This window comes from Schistocerca nitens, chromosome 10 (genome assembly GCF_023898315.1).
Source record: "Schistocerca nitens isolate TAMUIC-IGC-003100 chromosome 10, iqSchNite1.1, whole genome shotgun sequence".
Taxonomy (NCBI): Eukaryota; Metazoa; Arthropoda; class Insecta; order Orthoptera; family Acrididae; genus Schistocerca; species Schistocerca nitens.
The window spans coordinates 183,249,126-183,270,779 of record NC_064623.1 but is presented as its reverse complement, the minus strand read 5'-3'; the positions used below and the strand labels follow the sequence as shown (position 1 = coordinate 183,270,779).

Sequence of the window (21,654 nt, the reverse complement as noted above, 5' to 3'; positions counted from 1 at the left end):
TGCACAGGATAGAGTAGCATGGAGAGCTGCATCAAACCAGTCTCAGGACTGAAGACCACAACAACAACAACATTTCGGCCTCCTCTAGAAACACAGTGTTGGCTCTTCTGCCAACACTACAAAAAGCGCAAATGACTCCCATATATAAGAAGGGTAAAAGAACGGACCCACAAAATTAACATCGGTTTGCTGCAGAATCATAGAACGTGTTCTGAGTTCCCATGTAATAAATTTCCTAGACAACGAAAAGCTTATGTCTACGATTCAGCACTGTTTTAGATGGCGTCACTCGTGTGAAACTCAGATTGCCCTTTTCTCACATGATATATTTCGAACTGTGGAGGAAGGGCAATAGACAGGTTCCATATTTCTAGATTCCGAAAGAGCATTCGGCACGGTACTCCACTGAAGAGGGTTAACGAAGGTACGGGCATATGGAATTGGTTCCCAGATATGTGAGTGGCAGCTGGCTCTAACTGCAGAAAAATGTAAGTTAATGCACGTGAGTGGGAAAAACAAACCGGTAATATTCAGATACAGCATTAGTATCATGCTTGACACAGTCACGGCGTTTGAATATGTGGGCGTAAAATTGCAAAGCCGTATGGAAGGAGCGTGTGAGGATTGCGGTAGAGGAGTCGAATAGTCGACTTCTGTTTATTGGGAGAATTTTAGGGAAGTGTGGTTCATCTGTAAAGGAGACCGCTTGGAGGACGCTGGTGCGACCTATTCTCGAGTACTGGTAGAGTGTTTGGGATCCGTACCAGGTCGGATTTAAGGAAGGCATCGGAGCAATTCGGAGGCGGGCTGCTAGATTTATTACTGGTACATTCGAACAACATGCAACTGTTACAGAATGCTTCGGGAACTGAAATGGGAACCCCTGAATGGAAGGTGGCGTACTTTCCGAGGAACGCAGTTGAGAAAATTGAGAGAACCAGTATTCGAAGCTGACTGCAGAACGATTCTATTGCTATCAACAGAAATTTTCCATAAGGACCACGAAAGTAAGATGAAGAAAATAGGGCTCATACACAAGCATATAGGCAGTCGTTTCTCCCTTGCTCTATCTGAGAGTGGAACAGGAAAGGAAACGACGAAAGTCTGATTAAAATTACTTGATAGTTGACACTTCACAGGCTGTAGCTGGTTTCCTCCAATCAGAGTGCCTTACGCCACACCCGAACTGTTCAGTGTTGCTAAGCTGCCATAACAAACGGTCAGTTCACCTCCAATTCCTTGTCTGGCTTTTTTTTTCTTATCGTGTTTGCATTCTGAATCCTGGGTACAGCCTTTTTATTTCGCGCCGGCCGGAGTGGCCGTGCGGTTCTAGGCCCTACAGTCTGGAACCGAGCGACCGAATCCTGCCTCGGGCATGGATGTGTGTGATGTCCTTAGGTTAGTTAGGTTTAATTAGTTCTAAGTTCTAGGCGACTGATGACCTCAGAAGTTAAGTCGCATAGTGCTCATAGCCATTTGAAACATTTTTTTTTATTTCTCATTTCATCACACATGATAAACACACTGAGAACAAAACACACAGACACATACACACAGGCAAAACGACGGGAATGAAATAACGCCTATTTCGTACACATCAGTCAAAGACTACTGGATTCTTTCGTACAAGATGTGATTTAGTTTCATATATTCAGTTATCATCACCACAGAGACCGGCTTACAGTAGGTAAACTTCATAAGACATGGGGTGAAACTGACCTTTTTGAAGGCAGTAAATGACCGTTGCAACTGGTCCTGTAGATAAATAATATAACATTAACATTTGAAAATGTTCCACAGTGGTAATGTCGCAGTGTGAGATACGGAAAGTAGTGGGTTAGGATTCACCAGGGTCAATATTTTTTCTATTTATACATCTTTATCGTAATGACTTATTATTTTCAATTAATTAGTTTCAGTGTATATATTATGTTTGTAATCTTTTGTCGCATAGTTTTTATCATCCCATTGACTTTTTTATTTCCTCATATTTTTCTTCCTGTCTCTCTTTTTTTCATTTGAAATCTACCGCTGTCGGCTATAACTTGTAAATGAATTCCAACCAGAACTTCTCATCGGTCGCGCCAGCTCTCCTAGCAGAAGCGAGAAGTTAGAGTTCTCTCTTAGCACTGAAACTAATTTTTTTTTCTCTCTTGAGTTTGCTCGTGCAGGTCAGCTTTTATCGTCGTGAGCAAAGCGAGCGCGATTAATACTTCTGCAGCGGGTACCTGACCGCCGTTTTCTTGGATACATTGAGGACGCGAGCGTAAATTCAGGGTTGGTTGGTTGGTGTGGGGAAGGAGACCAGACAGCGAGGTCATCGGTCTCATCGGATTAGGGAAGAATGGGGAAGGAAGTCGGCCGTGCCCTTTGAAAGGAACCATCCCGGCATTTGCCTGGAGCGATTTAGGGAAATCACGGAAAACCTAAATCAGGATGGCCGGACGCGGGATTGAACCGTCGTCCTCCCGAATGCGAGTCCAGTGTCTAACCACTGCGCCACCTCGCTCGGTAAATTCAGGGCTACAAAGAGCATTATCTGCCGCAGTTCAGACACCGGTCAATTAAAATTAGGTGTGCACAGAGCAGCTTCCAACATCGCTCTGCGTTACATCAACAGCATTTCAACATTTGTGAAGTGAACCGCAGTGTTTGCGTGTCCAGATTAACCGAGTGGTAGCCAATTTGGCAACCCTGCAGCTTTAACCGAGTGGTAGCCAATTTGGCAACCCTGCAGCACAAAGTGACAGATGTCAACTGTCAAGTAATTGGCTCGCGGAGTATGTATGTATTTGTTGAGTGTGGCCACAGACGGGACGCAGAAATTGGCCAAAAATTAAACAAAAAAGAAATACGGTTTAAGAATTAAGCGGGGCAAACACCTGAGTTGTCCTACATTCGTGTTCCTCCCTTCTGCTTACAGATAGACATCTTTACGTCGGCCCATGCACGCCATTGTCACAGTGTCATTACGCGCAAGTAGCATCATAAAGAAGCAACTACTACCGAACAGAAGCCTAATGATAACGGGGATTTCGTGCCACCAGTACACTTGGTTTACCCATGCTTGAAACACAAGCACATTTGAAGAAAAATCAGCATGGAGCTGACCTTTACTCGTAAGCTGGTTTATCATACGCTGTGTGATCAAAAGTATCCGGATACCTGGCTGAAAATGACTTCCAAATTCGTGGCGCCCTCCATCGGTAATACTGGAATTCAATATGGTGTTGGCCCACTCTTACAAGGGAACCTCCCCATCGCACCCCCCTCAGATTTAGTTATAAGTTGGCACAGTGGATAGGCCTTGAAAAACTGAACACAAATCAATCGAGAAATCAGGAAGAAGTTGTGTGGAACTATTAAAAAAAAATAAAAAAAATATACAAACTGAGTAGTCCATTTGCAAGATATGCAACATGAAGGAGAAGGTGGGCCCAGGAGCGCTATGGTCTCGTGGTTAGCGTGAGCAGCTGCGGAATGAGAGGTCCTTGGTTCAAGTCTTCTCTCGAGTGAAAAATTTTAATTTTTTTATTTTCAGACAATTATTATCTGTCCCTCCGTCCGTCCGATGCGAGGTAACTGCGCCGTAGTATGGGGACGCTACACGTAAACAAACATCGAAACACGCGACGTCAGTCGACTACAGCGCACGGAAGAGAGAGTATTCCTGCTAACGAGGCTCCCTGGCTGGCAGTTGACTATTCGCTACTTTGGACGAGAGTGCATTAAATACGTGAGATGTATTTCGTGGGCAATATGTTTTCGGTTCCCATTGGAGAGGCACGTCCTTTCGTCTACTAATCGCACGGTTTTGCGGTGCGGTCGCAAAACACAGACACTAAACTTATTACAGTGAACAGAGACGTCAATGAACGAACAGAACGGACAGATCATAACTTTGCAAAAATAAAGAAAGAAAATTTTTCACTCGAAGGAAGACTTGAACCAAGGACCTCTCGTTCCGCAGCTGCTCACGCTAACCACGAGACCACGGCGCTCCTGAGCCCACATTCTCCTTCATGTTGCATATATTGCAAATGGACTACTCAGTTTGTTTATTTTGTTTATTTTTTTGGTAGTTCCACACAACTTCTTCCTGTTTTCTCGATTGATCTGTGTTCAGTTTATCAAGGCCTATCCACTGTGCCAACTTATAACTAAATCTGAGGGGGGTGCGATGGGGAGGTTCCGTTGTTGGCACTGATGACAGTTTCCACCCTCGCAGGCATACGTTCGATCAGGTACCGGAAGGTTTGTTAGGGAGTGGCAGCTCATTCTTCACAGAGTGCGGCACTGAGGAGAGGTATCGATGTCGGTCGGTGAGGCCTAGCACGAAGTCGGCGTTCCAAACCATTCCAAAGGTGTTCTATAGGATTCAGGTCAGGACTCTGTGTAGGCCAGTCCATTACAGGGATGTTATTGTCGTGTAACCACACCGCCACAGGCCGTGCATTATGAACAGGTGCTCGATCGTGTTGAAAGATGCAATTGCCACCCCAAATTGCTCTTCAGCAGTGGGAAGCAAGAACGTGCTTGAAACATCAATGTAGGCCTGTGCTGTGATAGTGCCACGCAAAATAACAAGCGATGCAAGCCGCCTCCACGGAAAACACGACCACACCATAACACCACCGCCTCCGAATTTTACTATTGGCACTACACACGCTGGCAGATGACGTTCACCGGGCATTTGCCATACCTACACCCTGTCATTGGATCGCCACAGTGTGTACCGTGATTCGTCACTCCACCCAACGTATTTCCACTGTTCAGTCGCCCAATGTTTACGCTCCTTACACTAAGCAAGGCGTCGTTTGGCATTTACCGGAATGTGTGGCCTATGAGCAGCCGCTCGACCATGAAATCCAAATCTTCTCATCTTCCACCTTACTTTCATAGTACTTGCAGTGGATCCTGATGCAGTTTGGAATTCGTGTGTGATGGTCTGGATAGATGTCTGCCTGTTACACCCTACGACCCGACTGTCGGCGGTCTCTGTCAACAGACGAGGTCGGCCTGTACGCTTTTGTGCTGTACGTGTCCCTTCACGTTTCTACTTCACTATTACATCGGAAAGAGTGGACCTAGGGATGTTCAGAAGTGTGGAAATCTCGCGTACAGACATATGACACAAGTGACACCCAATCAGTTGACGACGTCCGAAGTCCGTAAATTCCGCGGAGCGCCCCATTCTTCTCTCTCACGACGTCTAATGACTACTGAGGTCGCTGATATGGAGTACCTGGCAGTAGGTGGCAGCACAATCGACCTAACATGAAAGACGTATGTTGTTGGGGCTGACCGGATACTTTTGATCACATAGTGTAATTCCAGAGAGTAAGATGGCTCTTTTTAGTACACACGATTTCATAATTTTTTCGTGTGGCTCCATTGTATTGTTGATTTTTAATTAAGAAAAACGAAACCAAAATATTGTGACGGTGTACCTCGGTGGTGGGGGCGGGAAGGCATCGTGACCAGGCCTCGGAATTTTACACCTGCCCGCCTTGCCTCTTCTAGCCTGCCGCTGACTGTGCTGCTTCTACATCTACATCTACATGGATACTCCACAAATCACATTTAAGTGCCTGGCTGAGGGTTCATCGAAGCACCTTGACAATTCTCTATTATTCCAATCTCGTATGGTTCAAACGGCTCTGAGCACTATGGGACTTAACTTCTCAGGACATCAGTCTCCTAGAACTTAGAACTACTTAAACCTAACTAGCCTATAGGACATCACACACACCCATGCCCGAGGCAGGATTCGAACCTGCGACCGTAGCGGTCGCGTGGTTCCGGACTGTAGCGCCTAGAACCGCTCGGCCACCCTGGCCGGCACAATCTCGTATACCACTCGGAAAGAACATATCTGTATGTTTCCGTACGAGCTCTGATTTCCCTTATTTTATCATTGTTATCGTTTTTCCCTATGTCGGTTACAAAATATTGTCGCATTCGGTAGAGAAATTTGGTGATTGGAATTTCGTGAGAAGTTTCCTCCGCGACGAAAAACCCCTTTGTTTTAATGTTGTCCATCCCTAATCCTGTATCATTTCAGTGACACTCCCTCCCCTACTTCGCGATAATACAAAATATGTTGCCCTTCTTTCAACTTGTTCAATGTACTCCGTCACTCCTATCTGGTAAGGATCCCACACCGCGCAACAGTATTCTAAAAGAGGGCGGACAAGCGTAGTGTTTGCAGTCTCCTTAGTAGGTCTGTTACATTAAGTGTCCTGCCAGTAAAACGCAGTCTTTGCTTAGCGTTTCCCACAACATTTTCTATGTGTTCCATCCAATTTTAGCTGTCCGTAATTGTAATTTCTAGGTTTTTAGTTGAATTTGAGGCCTTTAGATTTGACTGATTTATCGCGTAGCCGAAGTTTAACGGATTATTTTTAGCGCTCATGTGGATGACCTCACACTCTTTGTTATGTAGGCTCAATTGCCAATTTTCGCACCATAAGATATATTTTCTAAATCGTTTTGCAACTCATGTCAATAGCACTTCATGCAAGTAAAGAGCTAGTTGTGTTTCACAAAAATAATGTATTCTAAATCCTGCCTGACTATATCAATAGACCGTTTTCGTCGAGGTAAATTCGTAATGTTTGGACAAAATATATGTACAAAAATGCAGCTGCATATCGACGTTAATGATATGGGCCTGTAATTTAGTGGATTACTACTACCACTACTACTGCCTTTCTTGAGTACCGGTGCAAAAAAAAAAAAAAAAAAAAAAAAAAAGTGGAATGGTAGGCTGCGACGGTTTTGGAGTATCGATGACCATGTGGCGAGTTCTAGACGTGTTTCTTTGCGTTCGTTTTTTCCTTCCTTTCCCACTCAGTAAAAAAAGGGAAAAAAGGTATCTAAATGACAAGACTGGCCTTTGTGGTGGATGGAGACGTGTGTGTGTGAGTTGGTGGGGGGGGGGGGGAAGGTATTCTGACGTAATAGGCGCTTGGCGCTACTAACAGAAACTGTAACATTTAACTTCACCACGCAATTTTGACACTATAACTGCTAGGTCGCTGGCGTTGGCAGAAATGAAAAAAAAAAAAAACACACACACACACATGAAGTGTTCTGGACAAATCCGACATGTGACAAAATCGGACGTTGGACCCATCGGACACCTTAATTGTGGGATTTACATGCAGTTACGATTGTTTGCAAAGTGGTTATTGTCAAGCGTGCAACGTTTTCGTCTCAATTCTTGCCCTAAGGGGGAGCAGCCTGCTAGTATGTTGATGTAGGGAATATATAATAATAAATCCAAAATTAAATACACACCTCTAAAACAGGCATTACAGGGTAGAGAAAAATTGTGTCACGGAATTTTAACGCTGGATAGGTGATGTCAGTAGGAACCAAGGTTACTGATGGTGTGTAGGTCGACAACGCACCATTTTTAAACTACGTGAACTTGGCGCCACACTCTCCGATTGGCCGTGGGATTGCCCTGTTGTCGTTCGTCTGCTGACGGGCAGTGCTATGGTTGTCGGAGCGCGTGGCCCCAAGTTTCTGTAGTTTAAAAATTGTGCGTTGTCGACCTAGGTAACATTGGTAATTTTGGTTCCTACTGGCATCAGCTATCAAGCATTAAAATTTCGTGACACAATTTTTCTCCACCCTGCATATTCACAATTTGCAGCCGATATTTTTATAGACCGTGTAACCGCTCTTTAGAGAGTAGTTATACAGAAACGAATATTAGACTAAGTTCTGTTATACGAAATGACCTAAGAGCCAATGAACGGTAGTAGTATTTCGAAGTAATAATTAGTTAAAATTTTTGCAAAGAGTAGATATTCGAAATAGAGTACCTCAAAGTAGTACAAAGGGAATCCAAAGAAGACGTAACAGAGCTGCGTTTTGTTTTGAATGTAATATATAAACCAACGCGCAGCATTGTTAGGTCTCTTGAGCTTTTGTTTTCAGCGGTGGCGAGTGTGTTCGCAGTTCTTCCGAGGTAGTCGGAATTTTGGGATTAGAAGCCTAATTAAATTGCATTCTTAGAGCTGGATTAGACATTGGAGTCATGGAGAATAGATTATTTTGGGATAAATTCAGAGACGTAGTCAATTAGAGGTGGCTGGGTGTACGAACATTGATATTCAAGTGAATGGTCATTGTACGTGTTAAACGAAACGCTACGATCGTATTCTTACGATTGTGAAGATATTTATTGACAATATGGAAACTTTTATGTTGAATTAGGACTTTATTCGCTGTATGCGAATTATTAAAGAATATTGGGACCGAAAATAGTTTGGACCTTACTACACTAGTATCCATGCCACTCGTTGTCAAGGTGATTCCGCAAACAAACGAGAAGTGAAAAATAGTGCGCAGAACAAAAGACTAAACTTGTGCTGAACAGACACTGAAAGGATTCGAGCCCATAATTAATATCGTGTTGTGACAATTGAGATGCTTAAACATTGTAAGGCCCAGAGACATATATAATTTATCGGACATTAATGGCAAAGGACAGTTTCATGAGAAAGCATATCTTTGGTGATAGGTACACGAAGGTATTTGGTACTGACTGACTGTTATCATACCGAAACAATACACACTAGGATCAAATCTCCTTTCATTATCCCCCAGTGCCATCTCGGATTAATTTAAGAACTTAATTGTGTCAATAAAACAGAAATATACGAGACATTCCCATGTCCTAGCAGCACAGGTAGAGTATCCCGTATGAAATCATGATAATGTGCTCCATTGAGCGTAGGTGGAAGAACATGGGGCCCAATCAAGACGTCACCAACAATGCCTGCCCAAACGTTCACAGAAAATCTGTGTTGATGACGTGATTGCACAATTGCGTGCGGATTCTCGTCAGCCCACACATGTTGATTGTGAAAATTTACAATTTGATCACGTTGGAATGAAGCCTCATCCGTAAAGAGAACATTTGCACTGAAATGAGGATTGACACATTGTTGGAGGAACCATTCGCAGAAGTGTACCCGTGGAGGCCAATCAGCTGCTGATAGTGCCTGCACACGCTGTACATGGTACGGAAACAACTGGTTCTCCATTAGCACTCTCCATACAGTGACGTGGTCAACGTTACCTTGTACAGCAGCAACTTCTCTGACGCTGACATTAGGGTTATCGTCAACTGCACGAAGAATTGCCTCGTCCATTGCAGGTGCCCTCGTCGTTCTTGGTCTTCCCCAGTCGCGAGTCATAGGCTGAAATGTTCCGTGCTCCCTAAGACGCCGATCAATTGTTTCGAACGTCTTCCTGTCGGGACACCTTCGTTCTGGAAATCTGTCTCGATACAAACGTACCGCGCCACGGCTATTGCCCCGTGCTAATCCATACATCAAATGGGCATCTGCCAACTCCGCATTTGTAAAGATTGCAATGACTGCAAAACCACGTTCGTTATGAACACTAACCTGTTGATGCTACGTACTGATGTGCTTGATGCTAGTAGTGTACAGCAATGAGTCACGTGTCAACACAAGCACCGAAGTCAACATTACCTTCCTTCAATTGGGCCAACTGGCGATGAATCGAGGAAGTACAGTACATATTGACGAAACTAAAATGAGCTCTAACATGGAAATTAAGCGCTTCCGGACACATGTCCACATAACATCTTTTCTTCGTGTGTGAGGAATGTTTCCTGAAAGTTTGGCCGTACCTTTTTGTAACACCCTGTATAAAAGTATCAGCAGTCGTAATGCGCAGCACCTGACTGCGTCGCCGATGTTTCAGATGATGAGCTTGAACGCGGACGTGATGCCGCAGTACCGCCAGGAGGCGCCCAAGACGCCGCCGCACATCCTGCTCCACTACTGCGCCTTCAAGGCCATCTGGGACTGGATCATCCTTTGCCTCACCTTCTACACCGCCATCATGGTGCCCTACAACGTCGCCTTCAAGAACAAGACGTCCGAGGACGTGTCGCTGCTCGTCGTCGACTCGATCGTCGACGTCATCTTCTTCATCGACATCGTGCTCAACTTCCACACGACGTTCGTCGGCCCCGGCGGCGAGGTGGTGTCCGACCCGAAGGTGATCCGCATGAACTACCTCAAGTCGTGGTTCATCATCGACCTGCTGTCGTGCCTGCCGTACGACGTGTTCAACGCGTTCGACCACGACGAGGACGTAAGTACCGGCACGGACGGCCCGCTGCCGAGCGGCGCAGACTGCGCCGGGGACGGCACTGCGGCGCCCGCCCCCGCTTCCGCCTCCGCGGCCGCCGCCGCCGCAGCAGCTGCCGCCTCCGCGGGCTCGCTCGACGCCACTAGTGTCTTCGGCGACAACGTGAGTACCGCAGCGGCCGGGCCGGGGGCGCCACCCACTGCCGCCCCCGACCCTGACGCTGCACCCTCTCGTGTCCGTCTACCGACCTTCCTTACTCTGTCTTTTATTTTCTCTCTCTCTCACCACTCATCTTTCGTTTGCCGCTTACAAGGACAGCACAGCAGTCCAATCCCTTCAGAAAGGCTAGACCTTCTAATACTTCTTAATACTGCCTTCTATTGACATCAACGATAAGCTGGTTTGAGCATCATCCAATTTATTATAAGAACGGAAGATGAAGTAATGAATTAAAAATTTCTGCGGTGGCTGGCACTTGAATCTGAGTCTCCCGGTTACTAGGCAAATGTGCTTACCACTCCGGCTAACACAGTTGCGTGGACTGCCCTACTCCAATGCCCTCCTAACGCAAACTTCAGACCACACCTTTACGGGCGGCATTGCGCTAGAATAGTCCATGCTGCTGCTGCTTTTATTTTCTCTCTCTCTCACCACTCATCTTTCGTTTGCCGCTTACAAGGACAGCACAGCAGTCCAATCCCTTCAGAAAGGCTAGACCTTCTAATACTTCTTAATACTGCCTTCTATTGACATCAACAATAAGTTGGTTTGAGCATCATCCAATTTATGATAAGAACGGAAGATGAAGTAATGAATTAAAAATTTCTGCGGTGGCTGGCACTTGAATCTGAGTCTCGCGCTTACTAGGCAAATGTGCTTACCACTCCGGCTAACACAGTTGCGTGGACTGCCCTACTCCAATGCCCTCCTAACGCAAACTTCAGACCACACCTTTACGGGCGGCATTGCGCTAGGATAGTCCATGCTGCTGCGATAGCCACAATACTACAAAACATCTCCCTATTGAGCAGGAGATCTGGTGTCAGTTCCCAGCAATGGCACGAATTTTGATTCATTTCTTCAGCTTCTGTCCTGATCGAAGATTAAGTTGAGACTGATACGTCTGCAGGAAACAGCAACTCCATCAGATCAATTACCTACGACAGGGGTCTCCAAACTTTTTAGTCCGCGGGCCACATTGAGTCCTCCACGAAGTCATAAGGGCCAAGATCTATCTAGTGGAATTATAGCACCCTAGCACTCCATGATCACCGTAATGTAAGGCTAAAGGAAAGATGAAATCGCAAAAATCTAAGGTTGTGGGAATAGCTAGCACTGAAACGAACTACGATTTTTATTTAATTACATAATTTTGATTGGTGGACGTACCCGATCGAAATTCTGGCGTATTTTATTCTGGCGAATTTCACCGACAAAAAAATATGTCACTGCATATTCTTCACGAAAGCGTCCTGCAAAGTTAATGAAATCTCAAAATCATTTTTAGCAACACTATTACTGCATGATGTAACAGAGGTGGAGTATGTCAACGCATTGTTATTTCAAGCGGCGCAACAATACGTTTAGTTGTGTAGTCTTGTAGCGAGTAGCAGAGCCAATATCGCGGTGTATTGGTCGCGATGGGCCTCGAAACTCAATTGTCGGCAGTACAGGTACCACCTCAAATTTTTGGCGGGCCGGATACCGGGGATGTCTGGCCAGCTGACGCGGGCCGGTCTGCCGTAGTTTGGAGACCCCTGACCTACGATTTTGGTCAAATGTTTGAGTGGAGCGGAATATACGAGGGGTGGAACTTTAATAGTGGCAACTACTTATTTGCAGTTCGTACAAAATAGACACGTGTTTCACAGTTTTACTGACCTTCAAAGTAGTGACCAACATTGTGTATAACCCGTTGCCAGCGATGTGGAAGTCGTATGATACTCTTAGCAGTGCCAGTTGTGTTGACAGTTCGGGCGGCGCGGCCTATTGCCCGATGAATTTGTAGCAGTTCTGAAGCGAATGCCGTGAAGTGTTTCCTTCAGTTTAGAAATCGAGCTGAACTCACGAGGGCTTGAGTCAGGGGAGTGCAGTAACTGGTATAGCACTTAGCAGCCCCATCAGTCAAACAAATCAGTAACAGCTTGCACTGTACGTGCTTCAGCTTTGTCCTGCAAAATGATGGTCAGGTCCTGCAGAAAGTGTCATCACTTCTGTCTCTGTGCTGTTCATTTTTGAAACACAACCTACGACCAACTTAGAGACAGAAGTGATGACACTCTCTGAAGGACCTGACCATCATTTTGCACGATAACGCTCAAGCACGTACAGTGCAATGTGTTACTGATTTAATTACTTTTTAATACATTGTGGGAGTGAACAGTGATCAATGTGTTACAAATATTTCCTATCAAAAACTTGATCACAATTTATTTATTACGGTGACCGGTTTCGACCACTACTGTGGTCATCTTCAGACCTACAAGTCGTATACAAAGCATTAATTAGAGAGCTACATACAGTAAAGAAAATACATAAAGTTCTAAAGCTATAAAACGATGAATTACCAATGAGTAAGAACCTCCTTCTGGTGGTAAACCGCTACTGGAGAAACCAATGCACGTCTTACAATATATAATTGAGGCTCCGCCCGCTTCTGACGGAATGATGTCATTACTAACCAACGGGTTACAGGTCGAATAACAACGTAAAATTTATAAGTTAAAAGAACATTGTCAAAAAAGGGAAATACACACACATTAAACTTAGCTTGTTTAACAATTATTGTTAATTAAGAAGCGTTAAAAATATTTAAACATATAGGATAAATGAACTTCGTTTTGACAGTACATGAGTTGCCCACCTAAGGCCTGTTAGTGAACCATATGGAACCACTAGTTTCCATGCTTTTTTACTTCATATTGCTAATTCACATCCCTTTATTTTCGACACTGCGGCTCGTAGTATTATAATTTTAAATTCCTTCCATTTTTCATTATTTTTTATTTGTTTATAAGACTGGCATGCAACGGATGCATTTTAAAAATTGTCACACACAAAAAATGGAATCTACATATGAACTTTATAGACAATAATCATAAATATGCTCAACTACTGTGGCGTCTCAATCTTTTTTTTTTCCCTTAGTATTGATCTGTAAGAATTATTATGTAATCTATGTAAATGGAAGCCTCTTATTACACCAGTAAATCGTATCTGTGCAGCATGTAATATACATGTTAGTTAACGATTATTGCAGCCTACTCATTGAAAATCGTTTTAATAAGACATTTCTGCTCAATAGTACATCGTCTGACATGACAGGCTTTGCCATTCCACTTTCACAACAACTTCGTTAGAAAGAAGCCTGCTGCCACATCTTTGGACTCGCGTTTATCCTCACCATGGCAACCACTAGTTTGCCTATTGACTTTACAACTTCAGTGGAAAGAAGCTTGCTGCCACATCTTTGGAACGGCGTCCGACTTGACCATGGTAACCAGTGGTTCCAAATGGTTCACTAACAGGCCTTGAGAGGGCAACCCATGTACTGTCAAAACGAAGTTCATTTATCCTATATATTTAAATATTTTTAACGCTTCTTAATTGACAATAACTGTTAAACGAGCTAAGTTAAGTGTGTGTGTATTTTCCTTTCATGACAATGTTCTTTTAACTAAGAAATTTTACATTGTTATTCGACCTATAACCGATTGGCTAGTAATGACATCATTCCGTCAGAAGTGGGCGGAGCCTCCATTACATATTGTAGGACGTGCACTGTATTCTCCTGTAGCGATTTGCCACCAGAAGGAGGTTCTTACTCATTGGTAATTCGTCGGTTTATGTATTTTCTTTACTGTATGTAGTCCTCTAATTAAAGCTTTGTATACGACTTGTAGGTCTGAAGATGACCACAGTAGCGGTCGAAACCGGTCACCGTAATAAATAAATTGTGATCAAGACTGTTTTTGATAGTAAATATTTGTTACTGATTTGTTTGACTGATGGGGCTACTAAGTGCTATACCACCTACAGCACTCCCCTGACTTAAGCCCTCGTGAGTTCAACTCGTGAGGATTTGAGGAAAAATTTTTGACTAAATTTTCCTAGATAAACTAAGGAGGCAGCAAATTTACCAGCAATAGGTCCAGTTTAGAAAAAAAGTTAATTCGTGAAAGCAATCAGACTAATTAAAAAGACTTAATAAGTGATTTACTGGAAAATTTTTGTTTGAATTTGCCTAACAGAACGAAGAATGGTACATGTTTGCAATTGGACAATTCGAGTGTTAGCAGACATAGGCGACATAAAAGTGAAAAAGCTTGCATACTTTGCCTCCTTTCATTCCATAATGTCGTATGGTATAATATTTTGTGGTAACTCTTCAATTCAAACAAAAGTTTTCAGAGTCCAAAAGCGTGTAATTCGTATTATTTGTGGAGTAAACTCACGGACATCTTGTAGAAACCTCTTCAAAGAACTGGGTATACTAACTACTGCCTCTCAGTATATTTACTCCTATGAAATTTGTCCGAAATAATATATCTCTTTTTCCAACAAACAGCTCAGTTCATACATACAATACCAGGAACAAAAATGATCTGCACAAGGACTTAAAAGCACTTCAGTTCAAAAAGGCGTCCACTACTCAGGAACACTCATCTTCAATAATTTGCCAGCAAACACAAAAAGTTTAGTTATAAATAAATATCAGTTTAAAAGGAGCCTGAAAGACTTACTAGTGGCCAACTCCTACTCCATTGACGAATTTTTTAATAGAAACAAATGATGTATATATTCATACTATTAGTATTGTTATTTCAGCTTAAAAAAAAAAAAAAAACAAAGTGACATGTTCCACATCCACGAGGATCTCCTCAACTCGGATCTATGGAACGAAAAACTAATCTAATCTAAGGGATATAAAATTGACAGGCGTGAAGTCTAGTTTAGCAGAAAAGTATTTAATTGCTTGAAGGTAATCAGAGTAATCAAGAAAAACTTAATGAGCGCTTTGAGAGGAAATTGAAATATTTTGCAAACATCTGCTGTTCGCTATATGCTGAAGTGTCTAAAAGTTCATCTATTCAAGGCTTAGCTATTTTGTGAGTAAAAAGTTAAATTGGTGTAGACATTGTGCAATTCTTTCTTTCACGTTGAACAGGTAAACAAATATCAAATTACAGCGTAAAATGAAACATCTGTGCCATCTCTTGATCTATATAGGCATACTCCTAGTAATAATAGAATACCAATAGACATTTAAATATATTATATTTCATGCTGTATGAACAGAACTTGAAAATAAAAAGAATGAACAAAGTACGGTCACTGTAAAAGTATGAAATAAAAGAGAGGAACATTCGATACGCCTCTATTGCTACATTAAAATACGAGTTCTGTTCAAAAAAATTCCGGAACTTTGTCCACACAATTTTTCCAGGCATCCCTTTTACTTGTTGTGCATGGTCTCCTTCGAAATACTCTCATCCACATCTGATACACCGCCTCCAACGCCGTTTCCACTTCCGGAAACAGTCTTCGCACGCCTCTTGCTGGATCGCGCGAAGCGCCGTCTGCGAATTTTCTTTTATCTCGTCTATCTTTGCAAATCTTCGTCATTTCGTCCGCCCGCTTAGGTGGGTGGTAACGTGATCGCCTCCCATGCAAGGGGGCCCGGGTTCGATTCCCGGGCGGGTTGGAGATTTTCTTCGCTCGGGGACGGGGTGTTGTGTTGTCCTCATCATCATTTCATCGCCATCACCGGCACGCAAGTCGCCCAATGTGGCGTCGACTGAAATAAGACTTGCACTCTATTTAGCGGCCGAACTTCCCCGGGTGGGACCTCCCGGCCAGTGATGCCATAAGCTCCTTTCCTTTATTTCGTCCTTTCAAAGGGGTTTTCAGCTTTGAAATAACAAAAAGTCCGCAGGAGGCAGCCCTGCAGGGTACTGCGGATATGGCAGCACAGTGATTTCGTTTCTTGTTCAATAGTCACGTGCCAACAGGGATGAATGTGCGGATGCATTATCGTGATACAAGAGCGTGGGTGATGTTTCCAGAATGAGATTTTCACTCTGCAGCGGAGTGTGCGCTGATATGAAACTTCCTGGCAGATTAAAACTGTGTGCTGGACCGAGACTCGAACTCGGGACCTTTGTATTTCGCGGGCAAGTGCTCTACCAACTGAGCTACCCAAGCACGACTCACGCCCCGTCCTCACAGCTTTACTTCTGCCAGTACCTCGCCTCCTACCTTCCAAACTTTACAGAAGCTCTCCTGCAAACCTTGCAGAACTAGCACTCCTGAAAGAAAGGAGAGCTTCTGTAAAGTTTGGAAGGTAGGAGGTGGGTACTGGCAGAAGTAAAGCTGTGAGGACGGAGCGTGAGTCGTGCTTGGGTAGCTCAGTTGCTGGAGCACTTGCCCGCGAAAGGCAAAGATCCCAAGTTCGAGTCTCGGTCCGGCACACAGTTTTAATCTGCCAGGAAGTTTCATATCAGCGCACACTCCACTGCAGAGTGAAAATCTCATTCAACAATTTGCTTGCCCTTGTGGTATTAATTCATATGAACTAATCCTTCAAAGTCAAAGAAAACCATCAGAATGGCTTTGACATTTGACCTGACCTGACGAGCTGTTTTTAGTCTTGGAGAACCTTTCGCGAACCATTGTGAAGATTGAAGCTCGGTCTCAGCATCACAACCGTAGACCCACGCCTCATCACCAGTTATGATTCTCTTACGGAATATCTGGTTCTCATTTTCGCCATCCGAAAGCTCTTCACAGATTGCTAGGCGAAGGTCTCTCTGCTCTAGACTCATGAGCAGTGGGACGAACTTAGATGCAATACGAAGCATTCCTAGATTCTGGGTCAGGGTTTCACGACATGATGTTGCATTCTTCTGCAACCTCTCGGACAATCAGTCCTCGATTGGCAGGCAGAATTATTCCGTTGATGTTCCTGGCAGGAGCGTTTTCGGTAGACGTCGAAAAGCGTGCTGAACAAGGGTCATCTTTATTTCCGTCTGGCCATTCTTAAACCGTTTGAACCATTCGTAACATCGAGTGAAGCCTAAGCACTCATCACTGTAGGCTTCCTGCATCATTTTGTGTGTGTCTGTAAGGGTTTTCTTGAGTTTCACGCAATATTTAATACAGACGCGTTACTCCTCCAACTCTGTCATCTCGAAATTCGCAAACTATGCTACACAACGTTCAACTCAATACAGCACTGAACAATAATTAACGGGCGTACAATTATGAAGCTTCCGGCAGTTACACCTTAAACACAGGCATGTCGCGAAATTACGACTGTTCTTGAATTTTTTGAACAGACCTCGTATTTAGATCTAATATCAAATAGTAAGTTTGTTGCTGAAGTTGCATCGTCAGCTGTTAACAGTAGATCTGAAAGTAGAAATATACTCAGAGAGAAAAGATTTATAAATCTGTAACCAATACAATGTCTATTCAGAAGGTGTCAAGCTGTGGCCACTGTGAAAGTCTGTCAATGTTATTAAACGGCCAACACACAAAATCGGGTCACTGCATGAATGTCTGAACTTAAGTCCACCTGTTGCTTGAGCTCCAGAAAGGGGATGTTTGGATCTCATTGGTAACGGTGTAATCGTTCACGGTGGAATGCTCGTGCTGTGGTGGTGGCTGTAGGAAAACACGACAGCATAACTGGCTACACACATACTTGAAGTTGTGGTCGACCAGATAGCGGCCCATAATGTAGTCTGGAAAGAATTATGTTAAAGTTTCCTCACTAGTTGGTGACTGAGTATCTGGATGAAACACTAAATTACTTTCCAGTGTAATACTGAGGTCATAACATACAGCTAAGGTTACAAGCTACCACCTACATCTACATCTACCATTGTAAAAGATGGACACAGCTAGTACAAATCCTGGTAGGGTTAGAAATCTGTACCACTGAGATGAGAGTGGTTGATGCACTATTGCACGTTTGTAGCATTCTATCCCAAGCATGTCTCACGAAGAAGGGTCAACACAATGGCTTCCTAACCTCAAAAGGAGTGGTACTTCCCCATTGTTACTAATACCATACTTATTCTCTCACCTGAATAGATGAACATGAATCGTGGTGATGTAGTGGCTGTTGACGCGTAGGAATCTCAGTAGTCCTCTCAGTTTTATTTGAGATGAATGGGCTGTATATGTCTTCATGAAATTTCTTTCTCTGTCTTTATAATAAACAACACAAATACAATGCTGCACTCTGCACACAGTTTAATATTTTCTATGATCAACAGGTGAACTTCAGTCACAACACATGCATGCATGCGTGCGCGCACATGACACACACACACACACACACACACACACACGGGCGTTATCCGACAATAATTTGAGCTTTTAATCTTGCAGATGATTAATGAGAAAATTCTCAAAACCACGTTTTTAGCATGTGAGATATTCTATCTGTAGTAACCAAAATGAAGCAGAAGGTAATCAAAAGCAAACGTATTATAGGTCTTGTGATGTAATAAAATTCTTTAAATTCATCCTGCATGTATTTCATGTACAGTGAAATATGATGGGCTGCAGCAAATGATTTTTCATGTTAAAACCCATTATTGTTCTGGATGAGAGCTTCAACTACTATATTGCTGTTTAAATATCTTACAGTAATGCACCTGGGTGATGTTGTTGACGACAACCACCAATATGTCAACAGGAGCACATCTTTCCAGTCTCAAGGCAAAACTACCGTAAGTGCCGTGCAAGGGAATTTAAAACCTCTGCTTCCAGAGCAATTCTGGAAGATCAGATTCTGTACTGTAAACATTAGTGCCGTTGCGCAGCTAAGACAACAAATGTCAAAAGTTATTGATAGCGAACATTATTAACCAATGGTGAGGTAGCATTAGTTCCATTCCTCTGCTTTTTTTTTCTATTGGAGGTTTTTGTTAAATTCTGAATGTAGTCCCGTTATCTCACTGTTAAAAAACAGAGGGACAGAGTTAATGCTACCTCACCCACTAGTTATTAATTTTCACCATCGATAACTTCTAACATTGGTTATATTTAGTTGTGTGATGACACTAGTGATTTTAGTGTGCATGTGTGTTTTCTCGAATTTCTATGCAAACTGAGGTTCTAAATTCCCTCGCACAGCAAATTACTTGTTGCAATTTCGTCTTGAAAATGACAGGGTGTGCCTCTTTCAAAATATCGGCAGTTGTCGACAGTGTTACCCAGCTGCATTGCCATAAGTTATTTTGACACTGTACATGCCGGGAGAATTTAGGATCTAGCTACATTTATAATAAAAATGTATGTTTGAAAATGGAACATTTTCCAGGCTTGTGGGGACAGAAAGGATCCTGTCATGAATGAACTGACACTTTAATTGGACTACTGTGCTGTCATTGACTGTCATCCATATTTGCTTTTTATATTTCATATTCTATTTGATTTTGTACAAATAAAATTATGATGTCACTGTTCCTTTACATTAGAAATTTTTATCTTTTTAATTGCAGTAACTTACATACTAGCTGTTCAGTTGAAACAGCCATTTTAATACTTCACTCTTCTTCTGTCAGATGTACGGAACATCTTGCACAAGCTCATATAGACGACAAATAGAAATAGGCCTTCATATAGAAGTATCACTCAGTCTCTTTCTAACATTCTTTAGCTCAGTTTCATATTAGACTTACTTAGCACTAGTTCTCGATTAGAGCTGCTAGCACGCAAATGGTTTTTATCTTCCACTTCCACCATTTAGAGGAGCAGAATCAAAGGAGAAGAATTTTAATATACGGGTGCAGAATTATGCAATTTTTATTAGATTCTAGAAAGTAAGAGACCATGCTGTTGTGATTTATTTGCTTACAAGAAAGTATCAAGTGCTACTTGGTAAGACATTGGCTCAAACAGCATTACATACTATACACATAATATGGTGTTGAGTGTGTACGCATTTTGTAATAATTCCTTTCATGACTGACAGAAAGTACACTCACGATCCAAAATTTTATGATCACTGCCCACCAAGAGCTTGAATCTGCCCGGTGTCACTGCAAGAAAAGTGTTTAATTGGAGCAAAGATGAACAGGGGATCATTCTATCAACAATAAGGGCCATACATTGGGAAATCCACTGGTGCAACCAACTTTGAAAGAGGGAAGGGAGTTACGGCCCAGTGCTTGGGAACGAGCATCTCAGAGACAGTGAAGCTGATTGGCTGTTCGTATAGTGCTGTTATGATCATCTACAGAATTTGGTTGAAGGACAGTGAAACTATGAGTGGGAAATAAGTGCTGGACTCATCACATAATATGAAAACTGGAGGCTAGCCTACATTACAGCATATGAGGCATGTCCAGAAAGTAAGTACCATTTAAAAAAAATAAAAACCTCATAAAACACTTTTTTTTCAAGCCAAAATTCATTTTTACCAGAAAGAGTATTTCTTAAACAATTTTTGTACTTATTGCAGCTGCCACCATTTGTCATAGAGGGATAGCTACTTTTCTATGCCCTCTTCATAGAAAGATGCTGCCAGTGAAGACAACCACTGCTGAACACCGTTTTTGGCACTGTTATCACTGTTATGGTGTCTTAATCCAAAATCACCTTTTAGGTTGAAGAACAAGTGGTAATCACAAGGTGTAAGATTGAGGCTGTACAGCAGGTGAATGGACTGTTCCCAACCAAATTGTGGAATAAGGTTTTGAGTGACACCAGGATAATGGGGACTCCATCAATGTTATTTTGATTCTGAAATGACTTGACAAAGCCAAGTTTCGTCACTGCTCTCAATTCTGTTTAAGAATTTAAAGCAGTTCTAAGTCACTTTATTTTGCAGACATCCATAAACATCTTTGGAAGCCAATGGGAACACAATTTTCAGAAACGTAAGTGACTTGTGATTATGTCTTGCAAAACAGCTTTTGAAATTTGTGGAAACTCATCGTCAAGCATTCTTATTGCAAACTGTCTGTTTTCAAGAAATTTCTCATTTACTTTCTCAGCCAAACCATCACTGACAACTGAAGGCTGCCCACTCAGTACTTCTTGATGAACGTTGGTTCATCCATAATTAAATTGCCTAGCCTACTTTTTCACCAGGCCATCAGTAATTACATTTTCACTGTGAATCTCTATAAGTAGACTATGAATTTAAAGTTGCTTAACATTCTTTGCATTCAAAAACCATATTACGGAGCTCACTTCACAGTTAGTGAGCTCGGAGAGTGTCTTAAACATTTTGAACAGTTGCTAACAAAGGTAAAAACAATAGAATCTGGCTGTAATGGCGTCACTGAAAAGACAATGAACCACAGACACAAGTGTGAATGTGCATAACTGCAACACTAGTGCTGCAGTGACGATAGAATGAAATGGTACTTACTTTCTGGACAAGCCTCATAGGATAGGGGACCTCTGTATTAGCATACAACGCTGATGAAGATGTGCTGATTCTATGACATTGTCAATTATGACTATTTATCATGGAATAGCTGAGGCTGG

At 42.7% G+C, this 21,654-nt stretch overlaps 1 protein-coding gene across 1 annotated transcript in view; it reads left to right on the top strand.

Annotated features, from left to right (window-relative positions):
- The window catches only part of LOC126209975 (potassium voltage-gated channel protein eag-like), a 125,075-nt gene that overhangs the window by 76,111 nt on the left and 27,310 nt on the right, over nt 1–21,654 (top strand). The window contains exon 4 of the mRNA XM_049939086.1: nt 9,751–10,146. Coding sequence (XP_049795043.1) covers nt 9,751–10,146 — 396 coding nt within the window. The remainder of the gene's footprint in view (nt 1–9,750; nt 10,147–21,654) is intronic.